This window comes from Vidua chalybeata, chromosome 6 (assembly GCF_026979565.1).
Source record: "Vidua chalybeata isolate OUT-0048 chromosome 6, bVidCha1 merged haplotype, whole genome shotgun sequence".
In the NCBI taxonomy this organism is placed as follows: Eukaryota; Metazoa; Chordata; class Aves; order Passeriformes; family Viduidae; genus Vidua; species Vidua chalybeata.
In genome coordinates this window covers 6,051,340-6,073,565 of record NC_071535.1, presented here as the reverse complement: position 1 = coordinate 6,073,565, position 22,226 = coordinate 6,051,340, and the positions used below count along the sequence as shown (strand labels likewise).

At 41.4% G+C, this 22,226-nt stretch overlaps 1 protein-coding gene across 1 annotated transcript in view; it reads right to left on the bottom strand.

Annotated features, from left to right (window-relative positions):
• Window positions 1-3,338: 3,338 nt before the first annotated feature.
• The window catches only part of HIF1A (hypoxia inducible factor 1 subunit alpha), a 34,306-nt gene continuing 15,418 nt past the window's right edge, over window positions 3,339-22,226 (bottom strand). The window contains exons 3-15 of the mRNA XM_053945021.1: window positions 21,994-22,139; window positions 21,815-21,899; window positions 18,453-18,565; window positions 17,194-17,396; window positions 15,488-15,594; window positions 15,157-15,304; window positions 14,054-14,274; window positions 13,589-13,869; window positions 12,943-13,065; window positions 12,327-12,721; window positions 11,370-11,478; window positions 8,583-8,709; window positions 3,339-8,423 (exon numbers count right to left, since the gene is read on the bottom strand). Of these exons, the coding sequence (XP_053800996.1) occupies window positions 8,272-8,423; window positions 8,583-8,709; window positions 11,370-11,478; window positions 12,327-12,721; window positions 12,943-13,065; window positions 13,589-13,869; window positions 14,054-14,274; window positions 15,157-15,304; window positions 15,488-15,594; window positions 17,194-17,396; window positions 18,453-18,565; window positions 21,815-21,899; window positions 21,994-22,139 (2,210 nt within the window). The 3' untranslated portion in view covers window positions 3,339-8,271. The remainder of the gene's footprint in view (window positions 8,424-8,582; window positions 8,710-11,369; window positions 11,479-12,326; window positions 12,722-12,942; window positions 13,066-13,588; window positions 13,870-14,053; window positions 14,275-15,156; window positions 15,305-15,487; window positions 15,595-17,193; window positions 17,397-18,452; window positions 18,566-21,814; window positions 21,900-21,993; window positions 22,140-22,226) is intronic.

Sequence of the window (22,226 nt, the reverse complement as noted above, 5' to 3'; positions counted from 1 at the left end):
CAACAGCCGCGCGGCGCCTGCGCGGCCCCTCCGCGCCTGCGCACGGCCCGTGCCGGGAGGGGCCGGGAGGAGCCGCTCGGGCTGCCCGTGAGGGAGCGGGGCTGTCCCGACCCGCCGCGCTCCGGCCCCGGTGCCGCTGTGTGTGGCGAGACCCCGTCAGTGACGGGCGCTCGCTCTGCCCGCCTCGGGCGCTGTCCCGCTCCTTCCCGCCGTGGAGGGCGAGCCCGGTGCACGGGCAAAATGCCTCTCCGAGCAGCGCATCCCTGGGTGGTCCCGGGGCGCAGCCCGCGGGGATGAGCGGGTTCGGGCGGGATGAGCAGCGGCGGGTCCGCTCGGGCGGACGCCGCTGTACCACAGCCCGGAGATCCCGGGGACGCTCTCGAGGCGCGGGGCTTCACACTCCCCGCCCCAGTCCTCGCAGGCTCCCCCGGCAGCGAGCTCGGGGGCCGTGGCCCGGCGGGCTCGGGAACAGCGGTTCCCCCGCGGGAAGGGCGCCCGGCGGCGCCGCGGAGCGCCCGCGCCGCGCGGCCGTGGGGACGTGACACGCCGCCACGCTCCGGTGAAGGGCCACTGCCGGCCCCCTGCGCCGGTCCCCGCTGCTCCCCTGACTATCCCAAAACCCCGACGGCTGCGGGGATCCCGTTTCCTCCTGGGCGAGCGCGGCAGGCAGGGATAAGCCGGCGGCCGCCCCCCCGAGCGGCGGGATGCCGTGCCCTGCCCTTCCCTGCCCTGCCGTGTCATATCGTGCCGTGCCGCCCGCTCCCCGCATGCACGGCCACACGTAGGCGGCCGGGGCAGCGGGGCGGGCGGGGAGGGGGCCGCGGCTGCCGAGCCGCACGTAGGGTGGGTGGGTGCGGCCTCGCCGGCGGCGCGGTGCGGGCGGCGGGGGCTCCCCTGCCCGCGCTCCCCGGCGCACGTACAGAGAGGGGCGAGCGGCCACCGAGGCGGCTGCCGGGAGCAGCGCCGGCGTCGGAGAGCCCCGCGCCGCGGTGAGTACGGACCCGCGGCACCGGGGCACCGGGCACCGCTCGGGGCGGGGGCGGGCAGTGTCCCGGGGAAGCAGTTTCTGGTGCTCGGGAGGCTCCGCAGCCCTTCGGGCGGGTCCCTAGAGGGTTTAAGGACGGGGCTCGGGTTTCAAGGCGGTGTTGCTGTGATCTTCGCTGCGGTCGGGGCTTGGCTGCGAATTGTGGGAGCGCGGCTGGACAGCGGCACCTGCGCCGGGAGCGCTCCCGGGCTGGGCAGGAGAGCGGCCGGGTGCCCGTGCACCCACGGGGTGCGGAGCTCGGCAGGTGCGAGATCCCCTGCGCAGGGGAAACCACGCTTCCCCTGCAGCGTGTCGGGGAAGTATGGGCTTGGGATAAAGCCTTGTGTGGGATTGTTTGGGATGTTTAAATCTGCAGGAGTTTTCCCAGCGACCAGGTAAAAAAAAAAAAATCACATTTGGCTTTCTCAAATAGTCATGCACTGCAAAATGAGTGTTGAATTCTGCTGGCTACGGTACCGTGATGTTCTCCAGTTCACCAAAAGCATCAACTAATTGATCCAAAGGTCGCTCCTTACAGCGAGGCACATCAAGCTGTCAGCTCCTACAATGTCAGGAGCTCCCACAGTGCTCCAGGCATGCAAGCATCTTTCCATATTTATTGTATTTCCCAAAAGGTTGCTGGAATGCAACCTTTAGCAGCCTTTATTAGGAGGTAATTTGCCATCGGCTGAACAGCAGTTGCCTTTGAGCACAAATGGTTGCCAATGTCATTGACTATAGGAACAGAGATATTTGCAGAGCTGTTGCATATGAACTGTACAGGGTTTAACAGGAGAACTGCACCTACCAGGGTTTGGTTTGCATTTTTTCCTTTTTCTGAAAAGACACTTTAATCTATGATTTGGATTCATGTTTAGAGATGGAGGGCAGTGACCCCATTCATCCAGTACGTGACCCCGACTTCAACAGATTGTACTGATTTTGGAACAGAATGCCAACACTTTAGGAAAACAGAAATAATGTTCTCACCCCCACAATGGATTTAAGGATTCAAAGCACAAATGAGTCAAAACTGACACATCATGGAGAGAGTTCACCGTTACATACAGCTCAAACCAAGCCCTGCTTAGTTATAGGAGTCATCCCTTAATTTAATAGGAGCAGAGGAGCCTGGCTCTGGAGTGATGCTGAATTTGTAAAGCTCAGAGTGTGTTTTCTGACTTTTTGTATTTTAAGCGTGCAGTGAGTGGGGTGATTTCTCAGAGATGATGCTTCAAGGAACACTATATGGATGTTTTTTTTCCTGAGGCAGATGGGGCTGCATGATGCAAGATGTAGTGAGGATGAGGCTGTTGTGCCCATGTGAATGTGCCCTAAGTCTTCCTTTGCAGGAAGTTTGGGTACATTGTAAAGAATCAAAATGCAGAAGAATAAAACCAAAAAGTGACAGGGTCTCTTCATGCAATTTCTCTGGTGTGGTATATAAAATTAAATAGAGTATCAATTTTTAGACTAATTAATACTCTTCATCACCTGTGTTTTCAGTGCTTCTTCAAATTAGTACATTTTTAGTACAATTAATGCCTTCAAACTAAAAAAAAATATAATTAGATGATGTAAGGAAGAGTGTGCTGGTTACTGTATCTTCTTCATATTCAACTGCTAAACAAAAGCATGAAATCCTATTTGCTCTATTAATTCCTAGTTTATAAGTTGCAATTTAAAAGCCATTTATCCTGCACTGGTATAAATAATGGGGTTTTCCAGGTGCATATGGCACAAAACAAGTTTCTCTTTTAATACCATATATGATTGCATCAGAACATATTTTCAGGTTGAAAACGTGAAAATAAATCATTAATATATTTTATTAAATGGCTTATTCCACCTTTGGTATGTACAAACCTATTGCTAGTAACAGGATTATACTCCACTGGTGCACACCTCCTGCTTTCAGACTTCCCAAGAAGCACAAATTTTGCAAAAGCTTTTTAATCTGTGCAGTAGGAAGTGGCATTGATTTAACATTCCCATATCCAAACTGTGAAATTGTTATATTTGACCTCTTTTGTTCACACATGCAATCTACTTAACTCAGGTGGGATAACCACATGTGAATAGGATTCAGCTTATATATAAATATTATCTATTTATATTGTATTTAATATAAATTGTATGTTTCTGGAGACTGTGACCATGGCTGCTTGATGCCCAAGTTTCTGACAGTGGGCAGTAAAGTCTCAAACCTGCGAGGAATTTGTTACTCTGCACAGTGGTTTAGTTCACTTTAAAGTCACCTCCACCTTTTACAACAGGGAAAAGGGATGGACAGAATAATCACAGATGTCACAAATTAGAAACAAACCCTCTCTTTTATTGAATTTTATACTGGTACACAATCAAAAAGAAATACAGTCACAAGTACGTCAAAATGTTTCAAGAGAAATATCAATTGCAATACGTTGTACTTGGTTCCAAAAAAGAATTCCATTAAAATATACCACTTCTTCATGAGAGAATACTGCTATTATTCACAAAATCTACTGTACTGTATAAATCCAGCAGCAAACTCTTTAACTTTTTGGTAACTTGCTCAAGGTAAACAGGGAAGCAGAAGGAAAATGATAATTCAATTATAGAATTGAGTTCAAAAATCACAGTCCTCCAGAATGGAGCTTTTCAGGCAGTTAAGTCATAATGGTATTTTTAATGAAAGCTGGATACCCAACTCCTGTGGGATTCCTATGAAAATGGACTTCCTACGAAGTCCTTGTGGCCTGTGATGTGTTTATATTCATGCTGGGCAGTTACAGTTTGAGTAACGTGCCTAAGTGCAGTGACATCTGAGTGAGATGCGTGCTCAGGTCAGGAGCAGGGCAGCAGTGGGAAGGGACAGACGGCTGACCTGGGGCCTGGCCAGCCCAGCTGACAGGGGCAGGATGCTCCCAGATCCCACCACACTGTCGGGAAAGGTTCACTCAGCAGTGTAACAGGGGAGAACACTTGCCAACAGATACTGCCTTTAGCTGCCAGTGCTTAGCTGTTTAATTAAACAGCTCTTTAAGTAATGAAACATTACTAGTAAATATGCAGTAGTTTAACCTGTAATCATCAGAATTACCTGACCCAACAGTTGTATTTCATTGGAAGCAGAGCTGATCATTTCATCTAAACTAAGCTTTGAAGTCCTTAAAACCCTCATCAGAGTTATGTGTAAATGGGTCTTTTGGGCCCTAATCTGTGATTCTTTAATTCAGTAATTACTTTGGGAGAGTTTAATGTGTGTACACAGATACTATTAAGTTTTGTTTCTCAGGTAAGTTGTTTCCATTTCACCCAAAGGTTTTCAAAGGTCACTGAAGTCCAAACCAGTCTCACTAGCTGGGAGGAAGGTATGTTAGCAAGAGGTACTTTGGACTTCAGAATACCTTCATTTACTCATATCTTACACCCAAGTTAAGTTACTGCACACCCTATTTAAGTGATTTCTGAGGAGTTACAGCTGTAGTTAATTTTAACTTTCAGGTAAAGGAAGGAATTATGTCATCATAAATACTAGCTTAAAAATTCCTTTACCCTTTAACAAAATCATCACTGTTGATGATTAAAACATCAATAAAATCTGTATGTAAGAACAGTAATTGTACTGTGCCCTGAAGAAGGCCTGGCTTGACTACTGCTGTAGTCAGGAAAACCTGGAAGGTAACTCTGTTATTCTCCTCAGTTTACCATTTTCACATAATTAGCATGTTCTAGATACAGGAGGAAATACTGTATTTACCCACAGTTTCTTCTTTACAACAAAGAATAAATCACAGAATGATTTGGGTGGGAAGGGACCTTAAAACTCGCCTAGTTCCAAGCCCCTGCCATGGGCAGGGACACCTTTCACTATCTTGGGTTGCTCCAAGTCCCATCCAACCTGGCTTTGGACACTTCCAGGGCTGGGTTCTCCACAGCTGCTCTGGGAAACCTGTGCCAGTGTCTCACCACCCTCACAGTTATTAATTTCTTCATTATTTCTAATACGGTGTCTCAACATTTTAAAAAGGCAGCAAGTTGGCAAACAAAGCATGCAAAATCATTAAGAAAACACTTAGAAAACGATTTATTCTAGAAGCTTGTACTCCAAATTAGCTCTAGAATCAGACTAGACTGTATATTCCTGGAGTCTAAAGAGACCAAAATGTTTGGGGGTGGGGGGGGGGGTGGGGGGAAGTTAGTAAAAGATAGATTTTACAAATGCAAAAGCAACTGAAAGGTGAACTAGGTTTTGCAAACTGGCATCTGCATTTAGCAAAGCTCTTACAAGGCCAGAACAATTACTGCTCCTTTTCTGTGCCTTGTTCAGTGTCTTTAGGAGGCTTGGGGGGATTTTGTTAGGTTATTTGTCCTCTACAGTAAACCAATACAGCTACAGCAGTTCATCACAGTAATTAAAATATTATTATTATTATGCATCGTAAATGTTGTTATTATGCATAGTAAAAAAAGTGTTAGAATTGAGATTTTTAGATGAAACCTAGCTCAGTTAAATCCACAGCTGCTCTTACTAAGAACAGAGATGATCAAGGACAGGGTGGATGGGGCTCTGAGCAACCTGATCTCATGGAATGCCCATGACAGGGGTGTGGGAACAAGATGACCTTTAAAGTCCCTTCCAACCCAAGCCATCCTCTGACTCCAGCGGGCTCATGACCATAAATCATATGGGGCACTCCAGTCTTCCTTCTCTTTTTAACATGGATTTTAGTCTGAAAACTTTCTGCCCTCTTAGTGCACTCAAGAGGACCTGACAGATCCAAACAGGTCAGGCTCCTCCAAAACACAGCCAAGAGAGCAGCAGAACACCTCTGACCTGTCTCTTGGAAGTGCAAAGGGATAACCCCCCTCAGGCCAGCTCAAAGTTTGGTAGGGCAGTACAGAAGTAGAACCCAGCTGCACTTTTCACTTGCCTGCAAGACTCTCACAGAAGCACCACATCAATCCATGCAGAGCTAAAGCAGGAGGGATGCCTGAAAGAGTGGGGGCTTAACCCAACTACATTATTTAAACCTCCTAACTATACCATAGAAAGAATGCCAGCAGAGACACAGCAGGCAGGGAGGAGCTCTGCTGCTTTTAGCCATTAAAAATGCATTAAAAATGTTCACTAGTGAAAACGTTCTCAGCTGCAGCTGACTGCCCCTACCTTCTCCTCTCTGTGCAGCTTCTACTCAAAACTTAAACAAGTGTGCAACTATCTCCTGCTGCCAGTGCCCTATGATTTTTTGTTAAGTGTCCTTTTAGTTTCATAGAGTTGTGGCAGTTTGGAAAGTGCTCCTTTCAGTGAAACAGTAATTTTAGAGAACAGGTTACGCTTATGTACTATGACATTGATTTCAAAACAGTGCAATGAAACCAAGGAGTTTACAACATAAACCCAAAGTAACTCTTTTGACACTCCACGATTGCTTACTTATATTGAAATAAGTTTTGTAAGAATAGTTTGGAGAATGCACAGAATATCTTGACCATATTTACACAACACAGGGTTAACAGTAGCATTGTGGTTTATGACAGCAAAATGAGGAAAGTCACTGGGTCAACAGCACAAAAACGTGGAACAAGTTTCATCAAGTACCAGCTTAATTTTTTAATCATGGAGTTTTGTGATAGAAATCCATCTCAGATCAATCACTCCTGTGAATTTTACCTTTTCCTGCTTTCCTGTGTTACCTTGATAAAGCTTCCAGAGACAAGCCTTTAAGCTGTTCATAAAGATGAATTCTTTCTGCTCTAAAGTAAAACAAAGATGCTGCCTCCTCGCTGCCAGGTTTGCTCACTGCTGTGATTACAGGTTGAGAAGTGTAACGTCTTTGGCGAGTGGTAGTACAACACTGTCTGGGAGACTTCAGTACTGAACAGGCTCAAATAATTAACGCAGAGATGTTACAATTAAAATAAGGAAGCAGTAGTTTCCAATCAACTCTAAGTTAAAAAGGGAACACGGATGAACAATAACCACTAACAAAAATATAAATTATCTCATTTCTCTCAGATAACACACTCCCCAAGGGGGCCTGGTCCACATATAGTTTATTGATGTAAGAAAACAATACAGTTAGTGTTAGATCCAACCACAAAGAGCAAAAAGAATGAGTGAATTAAGGTTTTGTACAGTACATATAGGAAAATAAGATGTTTGTGACAACTATATATTTCTAAATAAAAAGGCTTCTAAATATATTCAAGTTATTGAAATCTACATGAAAACATATGGATGTTAATAGCAACAAGGTGCATAAAACCAAAACATCAAAATATTGAGCAACTCAATGATGTACTAGATAAAAGTTTGCTAACAATGCAAGATGTTTTACAATCTGCTTGAAATATCACCTATACCACACAGGGTAAGCTGAACATTTAGATTTAAGATCATACACAATATTAGCATTAACTTCAACAACTACAGGCAGGGATTTTTTTTTTTAAGCTGGCAAAGTGACTACTTTAAGAACATCAAACTTTCTCTAAATTGAGAACGTATCCAAAGAAAATGCTGCTAGCCCTTTCCAGATAAAGCCTTTCCTTTGACTAACCACACCCACTGAAGTCAAAAGCATAAGACAGCATTTGAGAACAATTTATATTACAACGTGACTAAAATAATGACATAATCCAGGTTTAAACATGTTTTCATAGGCAAACAAAAGATTCTTCTTAAAAACTAGTTTTTATAAATGCAGAATATATTGCATGAGGAACTGCTGGTATTTTTTAAGAAAATATATTGTGCGATTGTGGCTACAATGCACCGCTGCAAAGCATTGTTGTTTCTTATAAAAACTATTAACATAAAAAACTTACTTGAACATAAAGAGTAAGAGAGCACAAGTCTTCCAACTACCTATGAAAAGCAGGATGGAAGTATTGCCAGTTTTTCCTGTGTTGACATTTTACTAATGATAAGTTTTGGTGACCAACTCCCCAGCCAAAAAATAAATATTTTTTTAAATCAGGTGCATATTTCAAAGCTGCTATTGCAAGTGTGTTTTAAATGTAATGGACTTAAAAGTGTATGTACCAAAGAATTATAAAAATGCACTAGAGTTTGAGTTATTGTTACATAAAGAACATATTAAAAAGACTGTCAAAATAAGTAGAAAGGGGATCAAAACTGAACTAACTGAATTAGTGCAGTACTGTAGCCAGGCTTCTAAAATCAGATATAGAAAATATAAATAGACTGCTTTAGGTGATGATTCACCAGTGTCCAAAAAAGGAGCAAGTTTTGTGAAAGCTCAGTTAACTTGATCCAGAGCTCTGAGCAGTTCTTCCCCCTGTAGCAGGTTTCTGTTGCCCTGTATGGGAGCGTTTACTTCGCAGTCGTAACTCGTGAGTTGGGGGAGTCCACTCTCATCCATCGACTGCCCTAGAAGTTTACTTGCTATGTCTAAAGAGGGAGGGGAAGGAGAAAAAGTGCACTTTATTCACCATGCTTAACCTCTCCTAGAGCTGTTCACAAGGAGCTATGTTTGGATAGTTTTGGAGGCTCTGTTTTCTTTCACACAGCCCCCTCCACCCCCTCTGCCTAGGAAAGGAAGATACCAACCAGTTGATAGTAGAATGATTGTCTTTTGCTCCACTCCACTGTGACCATTTGTTTTGCATCCCTTTACACGTTTCCAAGCAAGTGATGCATTTCCTCCACGGTCACCTGTCTGCTGGAATAAAGACCCCTAGAAAGAAATAAAATTAATCTTCTTTAGTGAATATTGTATCTTCATAACCCTCCACGTCCCTCTTCCAAATGAACAGTTCCTGTCACTAATATAGCATTGTTACAATTTAAAGTGGATTTTGTTCAGAATTTGGGGAGAAATATATTTCCAAATACACTAACTTGAAAATTGTTTAACAGAAAACTGACCTGACTTCCCTTAGAGAAAACAATTACAAAATCCTGGTTATCATCAGTTACCGTGCTCAAGATTAGCGTGTACATGTACACAAACACACCCATTTAATTACCACTGCTCTGGGGTGAGTAAGCATCAGGTTTTCACTGAAGTCTCTAATGGCTTTCTGCACTTGAATTAATAGTGTAGGCAGGAGAGTCAGGAACCTCAGTAGGTCGATTCTATCTACACATTTAGGATGTAAATTCTGCTTGCACTCCAGTTATTGCCACCAAGCCACCTAACCCAAACCTTGTGGAAAATGCCGTCCTACACCAGTCTAGTGAAGATATGGTTCCTTAGCATATTGTTTTGACAGCAGAACAGAAGATATGGAGATTAGGAAGCTGTAAGGGCTTCATATAATTGTGATAAGGAAGAAGAAGCTTCCACTGAAACAGATGGGATGGAAGGAAAAGGCACCATCTTAATATCAAGTCTGCTGGCAAAAGTACTTGAATCTGCAAAGTTTGGTCTTGTTAGAGATACTGACTGCTGCAAAAAGAGGAGAAGGGATTTCACAACACTGCCATTATCCTCAAAATAGTGAAGAGCATATGTTTTCAGGTTATAAAACACCCGTGTAAGTCAAAGGAGCAGCTGTATAGTAAAAGTTATAGTTAACTCAGAGCTGCAGTTCATAGTGAGATTAGTCACCTACATTGCTGCTGCATTCTACCATGAGTGCATTCCAGCCCTTCATGTTAAGAAAGATATGGCTTGTAACTGTTCCAGTGTAATGATTTGTATCATTATTTTATAACCTATAACACAATATTTTATAACCTTACTGTATCTTGTCCTTGTCTGATTCTCCTGTTTTCTAGGAAGCTAAAGTAGTATTTTACTTTGGTCTTCACTTCACTTCACTCTTTGCAAAATACATCCCACTTCCCTAGAGCTAAAACGTTGTGGCAAGTGTTTGTACAGCCCTAGAACAGCAAGTATTCTAAGCCTGAATTCAACATAATTTTTCTTCTGCTTGTGTGAAAGGCCTGTATATCCCTCCCAGAAATCCATGGTGGAGAGACAAGCCAAACAACAAAAGCCCTTCTTAAAATAACTCCACTAAGACCCAGCTTCATGGAAATTCAGCTTCTGATTCTGAGAAACCATCAAAATATCTGTAACACTTTTGTCAGATACAGACAAAAGAAAAAGTTTAGCATAGGATGAAGTCTGAACCTGTAAGCATTGAACTGGCACTAAGCACAGAAGCCTGAACAGTATTCCAGCAGTTAACACTGAACTGCTTGTGTTCTGTACATTTAATGACATCCCATGCTGTTTTGAATATTTTATCAGCAACACTATGAGCTGTAGCACCTTTGAATGAGAAAAGGGAAGTGGAAGGCAATAACATTTCTTGCAGAGCTGTGAATTCTTACAGGGCTTCTGGAAGTGCAGAACAACATGCATGGAAGTGCAAAGCATTTAGCAAATGAAAACAACCACATAGAAATGGCATAGACAAACTGATTTGTCTTATGCCCAGACTAGAATGCTAGTACAGAAGTAAGGAGAGTTCAGAGGAAAAATAATCCTGCACTGTAAGATACGGTAGATGACTACAACTAGGAGGTGGCCCAGAAGAGAAACAAAGAAGCTCAAGGGCTACATTGCAGTAGAGGAATTAAGACTAAGACTTCTCAAAACTTGACAATTGGGAATTTGCAGTGAAGATGAGAGAGAGCGAGAACAGTGTGCAATGGCAAAGCTCAGGTGTCAAAATACTGAGAACTGACAGTGAGACAAAGATTATGGAAACAATGTACTCTTGCAGAAAATAACAAGCTGGACAACCCCCAGTCAAGTCAGAAATCTCGGACTAACTACAAAGTTTCTTTTGAATAGCTAGGACAGATGAGGATGAGCTACTCCCAAGTGCCCACACTAATACTAGAGAGAGCATGCACGAAAGGGAGTGGCAGTAATAGACATTAGCTAGGTTATTATAGGAGCTCTCTTCCCTCACAGTTCAGACGGTCTTGTCATCTGATTAAGTAAAGGAATCTCAGACCCAATGGAAAAATAAAAGCATAGGAAGAAGCATAAGAACACTAATCTTCAGTGTTGACAAATATGAAAATGGAGTATGAATTCAAAAGTTAAATAAATACAGCAATTACACATTCAAATGTGACGTCTTACATTTATGCATATTCTACTAAAGAAACACATGTTCACATATGTTTCTAATCAAGAAATGCACATGGGTGTAGAGGGCACTTTTGAAAAGTTGACAGTAAAAGAGAACTAAAAGTGGAGTATCTGCATATATATATACATATATATATATATATAAATCTCACTATCAATTATCTCTCATCCCAAGATTCCACTGCTTACCAACAGCTCAAGTCAGGAGTCTGCACTGATGCCTCATTTCAGAAATTGCAAAGTTAAAAGTGAATATTTTAAAATGGTAAAACAAAACTCACAATTCCAACTGCCTGAAAAAGTGAACCATCATGTTCCATTTTTCGTTTTCTCTGAGCATTATGCAAAGCTAGCATCTTTGGATTTAGTTCTTCATCCAGTGCAGTAGATCTAAGAAAAATTGATTCAGGCTGTTAAGACGTTTCTACTTTCCTCGAGCCATTCTTCTTTCGTGGACACTTTTATATACAACATCACAGAACTGAATTTATGAACTCCACTACTTTTCATTCATAAACTGACTTATTTCAATAATCATTTTCTATGAGCATAACAAATGTTAGCCTTTAATCTTGCTGTGAAGCTCTGAATGAGTTTCAACAAAAATTTTTAAATCTGCAGAAAAAAAAGCATAGAAGTTCAGCAGTTCACTATTAACAGAAAAAAGGGAAAGAAGAGTGAGGGAAAGTCTATTCTGAATATTTTTATGTACAGATAAATCTTTTACATATCGTAAATCTCATGTTTGACTTAATATAGTTTTCTATTGTGATGAATATGTACTACAGGCATCACAGACCATCACAAAACACATTTAGTTTGAAAAGCAATATCTACTGCTTGTAGATAGATATCTGTATATCTGCTATCTGCAGTATCTGCAGCACAGACTGTAGTTGCCTCTTACCTCTAACACAGTGGACAAGGAAAGAACCAGAAATATTGTGTGGGTGTAACTACCTTAATTGCTTGCATCTTTATAAAGGCTGCACATCAGGTACAAGAGCAGAACAGAATTTTTACAGTAGATGGTTTTTACATGAGGTGCTTAGGTAAAAGCTACCATGAAATTACCTCTAGGGGAGTTTACTACTAAAAAAAGACTCATTTGACATGTCCAAATTTAAATGTCTCAATTTCTATTCTGAAGAACGCTGAGGATGAACACACAACAGCTCACAGAATTTATATCTAATTCCTTGAACAGACACCAGAGCTTAAGCTGCACTTTTAAATACCTTTCATTCAGAGTGACTGTTAGCAAGCTGGGTGCTCCTGGAGAAGGCTTTTCCACTTGATCCACTGTTGCTTTCCCTGGCCTGATGGGAGAGGCAGTTCGACTCCTGCTGCCGCCGTAGGGCGAGGCGGGGGCACTGCTGGACTCGGGGACCCCGCGTGCGGGCGAGGAAGGGACAATTATCGTCTTCACGTCATCCGCGCGCTCCGCCGGCTTCACCTCCTCAGCACTGCCCGCTGCTGTCTGGCCCTGCTGGAATATGGTGATGGTGGTGGCTGCACTCTGAGAGCTGGAGGAGCTGCTTTCCAGCGGGGACAGCTGATCGAAGGAGCGCAGCTGGAAGTCGTCATCCATCGGGATGTAAGGAGCCAACATCTCTAAATCTAAATCGGTTTCCTGGAACAGCCAAAAGGTGGAACTTATCAGTGTGGAAGAAACCTCAGCTATGACTTCTTCAAGGCTTTTCCTTTTACCAAATCCTTACAAATTTCTTTTTATTTTATGTTTTAATCAAAATATTATGTAAAAAGGGAAGGAGGTTCCTGAAAACATTCCAAAAAGGAAAAGAAGTACATTCAGAATAAGATGATAAAGCATTTTAAGTTACTGTACATTACCTGAGTAGAGAATGGATTTTTTGCTTCTGTATCTATGGCAAAGAGTTTCTCCACTAATTCCAGTTTGAATTCACTGGCCATATCATTATCCACATCAAAGCAGTAGTCGTTGGGACTACTGGGCTGAAATGAAAACATTTTGAACAGATTTAGGTTTCTGTCACTGCATGACTTGACATTGTTACCTACAGATTCCCTGCAAAATGTTCTAATGTAGAAACAAATCCCAAGCTGTAGCTGCACTAAATTAAAATGGGAAAGGAAAACACTTACATTTACCTGTATACATTTGAATTTACCCAACCAGGGAAGCACTTGCTTAGTTGAAACCTGGAAGTAGCCTCTACAATAATTCACAGCAAATACTTTGCTGTTTAGGGAAGTTGTATCTGAACCAACTGAATGAAAAAGACCAATCCCAAGCTCTCCTTATTTCTGTCAGATAGTATTGCATACATTTGCAAGACTCACTTTAATGAAAAGATATGACAATTTCTCAGTTTCCTCAGATCATGGTGTGAGCTTAAGTCATAAGGTAGAAATAATTTCCAATCCCTGTCCTGGCTGCATCCTTAACCAGATCTGCCCCACAAGTTCCAGCAGCACATCCATTTTAATGACAGCATATCCAAATTACGAAACTCACCTCAGGTGAACTTTGGCTGGTACTTGCATCAGAAGGGCTGGTTGGTTGTTCTTGCACCTGAGGCATGGTAAAAGAAAGTTCGAGTGGCTCTGTGTTTGGCTCCAACTTTGATACAACTTCTCTATTGAGTGCAGGATCAGCATTGCTACGAAGTGGCTTTGTAGTTTCAGAGGCAGGTAGTGGGGACATTGCCATATTTATATTCTGCAATTTCTCACTGGATGAGGGGAGCATTACATCGTTATACAAAGGAACTTCATCACATTGTTGTTCATCAGACTCTATAAAAATTAAAAGAAACCATCAACCTAAGTAACAGTACTGTGTGTGTCTATGGACCTCATTAAATTGAAACAGCAGTTGAAATACCACTGGACAAGTGGTACTGGGAGGTTATTTTATGAAATCTACAACAAAAAGTAACTTTGCTAATGAACATGCTCTCCAATTTAAACACACACCCACCATTACTGCTGAAATCTAGAGAGATAATTGTGTCTCCAGCAGCTGGGGCTAGCACAGTTAAAGCATCTGGTTCCTGTTTAAGTTTTTCAAATAGGCTGTTGGTATCATCCAGATCATCTTTATTGAGTATTTTGGTCATTTTCATGTCAGGAGACTCCACTGGTTTCAGCATACACTCAGTTTGTCCAAGGGAAAAAATTAAGTCCTTCTGAACAATTCCACTGTCAGACAGAGAAGAAGATAACTGTTAAAGAACAGCTAAAAGGAATAAGTTGTGGCCTAATAGTTTTGTAGGTTGAAACCCACTCACTCTCCCCACCCAAAAACCCCAAACCAAACCGAACAAAAATCACCCCATCACACATATCCCACAAAATTACCAGGATAAGGGCTTTAAGCATTCTTTCCTCAAAAGTAAAAGACAAAGCAAGCAAGCACTAACTGTGGTGCAATCATAAAAAAGTAACAAACATAAACATGCTTTTCTGAAAGCATTGAAAAAGGAAAAGATTTTAAAAAAGGGGAAAAAAGTTAGATATTTCCTAAACTACTTTTCTTTGTTTTAAATGAATGTGCAGTATCTTGATAGACTTATATTAGGACATTCACTGAAGTTTTGAAAAAGTAATTTAGGATTATCAGGCATTTGCAGAATAGTCAACCAGTCTGCCTTCAGCTGAAGCTTTCAATTAAAAGAGGAGTTCTAAGGAATAAAAAGATAGATGGGATTGAGAATGACACCACTACTGCTCTGACTCCATGACTAAGTTATTAGTGCAATTAACTGCTCCAGACTTGGGACAAAGATAAGAGAGTTGTCTAGAATGCAAATGCTCAAGTGCTTCCAATCATACAGAAGAGGCTGGTTCTACACTCATTTGCCTGCAGATATCATCTACTGACATCGCTAGACCAAAAAAGCATTTTGTTCTCAAACACAGTTTCTAATCCTAGGACTGACAGTATTCTAAGAAAATATTCACTGGTAGGCAACAGTAACATCATAACAACATAACTCAGCAGGGGACCAGTGCCATCAGAATTTGACTTGATCTTCAGTAAAAATGATGATGATGAAGAACGCTGAAATCCACTCAACTTACCTCAACACGTAGTTCACACACACTATGCACTGCGGCTGAGAATTCTTAGTGTTGTATATAACAGTTGCTTGAGTTTCAACCCAGACATAGCCACCTTGTTTGGCCAGCATTCTGTACTGTCCTGTTGTCACCTGCCCTTTTGTGAACACTAAAAGCAGAAAGGACACCAGCTTCAATTACAGGCAGAAAAACCCCAGAACTGTTTGAGGTCAGTATTCATTGCAGATTCCTATCTGCAACTAAAAGAAAGCCCTCATTCTTCTGCTGCTTTCCCCCAGGGCTGTCTCTCATCTCCTGTAGTCTGAGGGCTTTAAATTCAGTTTTCACTTACTGTCGTGGTGTGTTTTGGTCAGATGATCAGAATCCAGTGCGTGATAGTACTCATAGATTGAGCGACCCAGGAGCTCCTCTGGCTCATACCCCATCAACTCTGTAATTCTTTAAAACAAGGGAAAAAATTGCTATGTGAAAGCAGACACGGGCCAACACAAATACCAGAGCATTTGGATGCTTGCACATCTAGAAAAGCCTTAAAAATCACTACCACACATATCAGCAGCAAATTGGGACTTTTCATTTTGAAATAAATTGCTATTTTGATGCTTCTTTAAAAGAGAAATTTTAGCAGGCATAGGATTTCACTTCTCACTGAGTATTTATAAATCATGTAGTGGAGATAGGATTAAACAAATCCCCACTTTTTATACATCTTGTCTTTTTGCTTCAAGGTAGACCAGCTACTTACAGACCAGCTTAGGCAAATATGAGAATTTAACAAAATAATAAAGATACACTTCAACAGTTTTAATCCTGCAACTAAGAGAAATTAGGAATCAACCCACTCAAGCACTGTCTGCTTTTAAGGCAAGTGGGATTTCTTCAGTCTCTAGAGGGCAGTGCTAACCAGGGAAGTGCTTGCATTTTGCCCCAATGTAGATGCAGAATGTGACCAAATAAGTACCTTTTATGTGACACTATCTGTCCTAGAAAGGTGGTTACTGCAGAGGTCAGAAATTACCATGCATCAACCTCTTTTGGCATCTAACTGCAACAACTAACTAGAAATTCACTTTTTTTATAAAATAAAGGAAATGGGTAGTAAAAAAGAACACCAAATTAAAAGCAAACAAAAAATGAAACAAACCAACCCCAAACTTGAGCTATTTCCTTCATTTGCATATATCAAATTTATCAAGCTAAGTTCCCAGAGGATAGGAAAATCAGTCCGATGTGTCTGACTACACCCCTGATTTGCACCAGAACACAAAATCTCATTTTTCAACAGCAGATGTATTGCATTATAAGTACAGCTGAATGTCTGGATTTTTTTGACAGAAAAAATCAGACACTGGTCCCCTGAGGAAGGGAGACAGGGGAAGCAGTAGCAATAAAATACATCTGACAAGTGTTACATGCACACTCTTTTCATCAAAATGCCCCATCTTTGACAAACCTAAAATCCTGCTTTTTCAGTGTCTAGAAGAATCTTCTCATTTCAATTTAAATCACTGCCACTACAGTAAAGACCAATTTGAAGAGGCAGTTAACTAAAGGCAAAGGTTTTATTCATCGAATCATAGAATGGCTTGGGTTGGAAGGCACCTTCAAGATCATCCTGTTCCAAATCCCTGCCATGGGCAGGGACACCTTTCACTAGAGCAGGTTCCATCCAGCCTGGTCTGGACCACCTTCAGGAATGGGGCAGCCACAGCTCCTTGTCAAGAATTTCTTCCTCCTAATATCTAATCTAAACATGCCCTCTCTGTCAGTTTACAACCATTGTCCTGTCACTAGCTGCCTGTATAAAAATTCCCTTTCCCTTTTGTTATTCCAAAGTAATAACCCTGCGTCCTCCTTAGATCTAAAAACCTGGCTTTTAAGACATCCTGATCAGTTAGGAAAAGGCCAAGCATGCCATCAATGGTTGCATTGTCAAGATAAATCATGTTATTGAGAAGGCAAACATTAGCCAACATGTACCAGCCCTGCAAATCTTTCAAACAAATGATTTTCTACAGTACAAATCATATATATTACCTTTCATCACAATAGGAAAATTTCATATCAAGACTGTGACGACTGAGGAACGTTTTACTGTCCAGGGGGACCTCAATGTTTGATGGGTGAGGAATAGGTTCACAGATCAACACCAGGCAGGTCATGGGAGGCTTTTTGTATCCGCAGTGAGTCTGGTTCCCACACGTGTCGTACACACGGATGTGGCCAGTGCAGTGCAGCACCTGCAGGGTAGTTGGATTTAGAAAGAGACGAGGTTTAGTCTGTCAGACAACACAATCCTATTGCCACCAGCACACCCAGAGCCAAGTCCTTCCCCACCCCACCCCTCAAGGGGACAGTGACAAGGGATGGCTGGAGGAGAGCAGTGTCCTGTAAGACCCCACACATCGTGGGATGGCTTCACAGCCCAACTCCTTCCTCAGCACTGGCTGAAGCAACACCAAACATTGCTGCATTTCTGTGAACTCTTCTTCCTAGTCACTGTAATGTCAACTCTGATGAGCAGATGCCTCAGCAAAAGGCATTCACAATTTAAATCTGAAAGTTACGGTAATAGTAGAAATCCCCATTTTAGATATTCTGCAGAGCTCATGACAGAGATCAAATACATTCTTCAACAGACAGGAACTTTTGCATTTTGTGGGGTTTTCTTTTAACCATTCTGAAGCAGAAATAGTTCACAGACAGCAGCAAAGAAGTTGTTTGATCCAGAGTAATCAAATTCAAATCATAAAAGAGAACTGTGAGCCATAATCCACTGGATACAGTAAAAGGTTACTTTGTCCAGAGGAGAAAATGCATTCACTGCAGAAAGTTATAGGGCTGGCCTCTTTTTGTTCCAACTGTTACAAAAGGGAGAGCCAGCAGCTTCAAAAGAATGGCATTGAAGTCCTTCAGAGAGACCTCAACTATCACATTTTCAGTGACAAATCAAAAGAAATCAGGGATCAGCATAAGTAATGTCAAGTACTTTTTTCCCAGAGAAGGCTTTATGCAGACATATTTGGTAATTATAATTGTTTGTAAGTAAATGACCTCTAATTTAAAATGGAAAATTCATTAAAAGAGTTTTGAAAAACCAATTTTAAAACATTGTTTCAGTTACCTCTGTGATGTAGTCAGCATTAAAATTCAGCATAATGAAGCACAATTATTAAATTATAAAGTACTTAGTGAAATTCAAGCTCGTTACATGAAGCAAAAATGTTGAAATACAGTGTTATGACATCTGAAGAGGAAGCTGCCAAATTATGCAAATATTCCTTTGCATTAGTTACCTTCCATGTAGCAGACTTTATATTCACTGTTCTTCCCCTGCTAGTCAGTGTACACTTCATTCTGAGAAAAAAGCTGCGCTCGGTGTTTTGCTCTTTGCCCTTTTTCACAGGACCTAGCAGAAGCAAACAGCAAACCCATTCTTAAAATACTTGGATCATCTTCCAAAGGCATTAAAAAACCTCCAAAAACATCTTATAGAACTCTGAGACTAAGGGACCAAAAAATAAACTAAAAGTATTCATACACCTAATAGCACTTCTGATAATGGTATTTTTCAGAGCAAGTTTTACTATCAAGTAGATTAAAAAAAACCCTGAAGTTTCATAGAGTTATAGAAAAGTTTGTGTTGGAAGTGACCTTAAAGACCATCTTGTTCCAACCCTCCTGCCATGAGCAGGGATACCTTCCTCTATCCCAGGTTGCTTCAAGCCCCATCCAACCTCACCTGGAACACTGCCAGGGATGGGGCATCCACAGCTCCTCTGGACACCCTGTGCCAGGGCCTCAGCACCCTCAGCGGGAAGAATTCCTTCCCAAAAACCACCTGAGCCTGCCCTCAGTCAGTGGGAAGCCATTCCCCTTGTCCTGTCACTCCAGGCCCTTGTCCAAAGTCCCTCTCCAGCTCTCTTGGAGCCCTTTTAGGTAGAGGAAAAGACTCAAAGATCTCCCCAGAGCCATTTCTTTTCCAGGGTGAACAAACCCAGCCCTCTCTCAGTCTGTCCTCACAGGAGAGGCTTTTGATGCAGTCCAGTTTCAATAATTTAAGATCAAGATTATATTTGTAGCCAACTCCACACTCCCATATTCAGGAAAAAGGAGCAGGAAGAAAGAGAGACCAATTGGAAATTCAATATATTTTAAAATTGTGACAGAGGACAATAAAAACATGTAGAATAAGAAACCTTGTTGAGGTGGTTTCCACTGAAATGCATCAGTAATTCACTATGAGTTCGTTCAAAGGACCTTTTGAGCTTGTTGCTCTTCAGGACTGCAAGTTTTTCAATTCAAAACTAACAACTCAGCTGTTTATATGCATCCAAGTATTTCCACAGTGATTTACACTCTTGAAGTAATCAGGGACCAAGTTTTTAAACACATTATTAACATTCTTGGGAGGAAAAAAATTGAGAAACCCTAATACAATCAACATTTGCAGCATTATTTTTTAGTCTCTCTACCAGCAGGCTTTAAGTTAAGTTTTTGCCTGTACAGAGGACCTTGCAGAGTCAATTACTAGTTATGCTATTGTGGGCAAAGAAAATGTAACTGATGCTATCAGGAGAGCTGCAAGCAGCTCACAATGTGTGCAAGGAGGCAATGCAGCACCCAGGGGAAGGAGCAGTGGAAGAGCCAGTTTGCTGAGGCTTGCTAAAGAGCAAGGACCAAATCATGGCAGAGGGGGAAGTTTAGAACACGTGAGCTTACTTCTGATACAAGTTTATACAATAATTTGCTCTCATCCTGCACAGACAATAGTAGCTATGAAATTCTTTGTGATGGCTTGCACTGCAGTTACTGGCTTGACAAAATTAATTAGAAAAATGTTAAAGCCCCTATGCTAACTTGTTTATTGCTTCGAGCAGAGGAAAAGACTAAAGGGCTCAAGCATATTTTATGCTACTTTAAAACAACCTTGATAATGGAGGAAGTGGGGGAGAAACTAAAGCAGAATTCACAGAAGCAGCAAAAAACTTATTTAATTCAGCATGTTTTAAGAATTAAACCAATCTATAAATTGATAGCTGACGATCACATATTACTGTTACCAAGTCCTGACGCATGAGGCTCTGCTTCGAGAAGCAGCTGTAAAAGATGGAGCAACTTTCAAGTCTGATTCAGCACCAGACATTATTTTTTAAAATGGCCAGCTTTGAAAGTTTAAAAAGCAGCTTCATAAAATGAGAATGCAAGTCTGTTTCTGCCAAATGCATTTATATTCACTTGCACTTGTACAGTCCCAAAGGGGAATATTTAATACTCAATTCAAAACCAAAATAATTCCACTGATGTAAGAGCTGCAGTAGAAAGCAACCTGGGAATACTAATAAATATAAAAATGTACTATTACTACTGTAATTTAGACTTCTGTCTGCCAACGTCATTTGCAAAACAGCTTTTGTAATAATGGTTTCCAGACATCTGATTCCAGTCTGGCCAATTTAGACATGCTTGAGATGGTTTGCATGAAACTCAGTGATACTACATTTTTAAGAATAAGCTTTTGCAACAAAAGCAGGATTTTTACACTGCTTTAGGGAAATTGCTCTCCCACTCCTAAGATGTATTACTGTTTTCCAAAGGGGGAGGCAGGGGAGGCGTCTAATCTAGCCTTAGAAACATACTTCAATTCTAAGGGCAGACAAATTTACAAAATGCTTACAAAATCAAAGTCGGGCCCTTAATGCCATGATATCTTATCAGGTCCTTTCCACTGAATTAAATAGATGACAACATAAGACTTACATAAGATTTACAATGCTACAAGAAAGCAGAGGTCAGCTTTATTAATTTATCACTATCTGAATTCAGAGTCCATATAAACCTCATTTGATGAAAGAGAAAGTGGAGAGGTCAGATTTTAGGCTTCTAACTACTGAGTAAAGCAGATTTGTTTGGAGGCATGCAGGCTGCCAAGCCTTTATAGCCTTTATCAAATCTTTAGAAGGCACAAAAGCTGTAATTCATGGGCAATTGTTAAATATCAAAGCACACAGCACATGTAAACACAGTGTTCTGCTCCCACAGAGGGAGAAAAGAAGAGCCAGAAATCTGTGAAAAGATACCAATTTCATGCACCAATTAAAAGGTACAGAGAAGCATCAACCCCAAAGCCCTTTTTGGGGCTGTTCAAATATTCCCAGATCAGGGTCTTCATGTCCTAAAATTTAAATACAGTATTTTTGGTTTTTTGTCTTGGATACGACCACAGATTTCTGGAAGAAAGCATTTGTTCCCAGCTGTCCTGTAAAGGCAAGGCCAGACCAAGACAAATGCACAACTGAGCTTCTCCATGTCCCTCTGATTTTAAGCAATTGCTGTATTCTCATTCAACCTACCTCTAAATTTTATTCCTGTAGGCACTAATTCTTTCAGCCCTCAAAAACTCCATTTTAGTAATTAATTTTGTTAGATTAAGGAATCCTACTGAAATCTCATTTCTTCTATAATGAGTATATAGCCAAAACATTTAGGTGATTCCTGTTGTTAGTGTCTCTCAACAAGGTTTAATTTTAGATTTAAGAAATAAAAACATATTAGCTTTTGAACTCAACACCATTTTCTGGCAGATATCCAATTGTATTAATGCCAACAGAAACTATCCATAAGTAAATGAAATTGATTTTTTTTCCTTTCTTCTCACCATTTCTGTGCGTAAGCATTTCTCTCAGCTCCTCGTGGTCACATGGATGAGTGAAATCAAATACACTGTGCCCCGTCAACTCAAACTGCAAAAATGAAGAGGCATACAGGTGTTTAACTTCACATACACAAAAATGGAACAGCTTTTTGAAACAGTCTTAGGAAATGTCAGTATTTCACCTGAGTGAGTCCCATACACTTGTTCACGTTTTCAGACATGTAAATCATGTCCCCATCTTCAGACAGAACCATGACAAAGCCATCAAGAGCTTTCAAGTAGAAACAGTTCAGTTCCTTCTCCATTTTGGCTTCTGTCTCCAGTTCACCTGCAAGAAGCCACACATTTTTGTTTAAGCAAACACCAGCCATTCTTCACTTACCAGCAGGAATGACTTCTGGCACCAGTCTGCAAG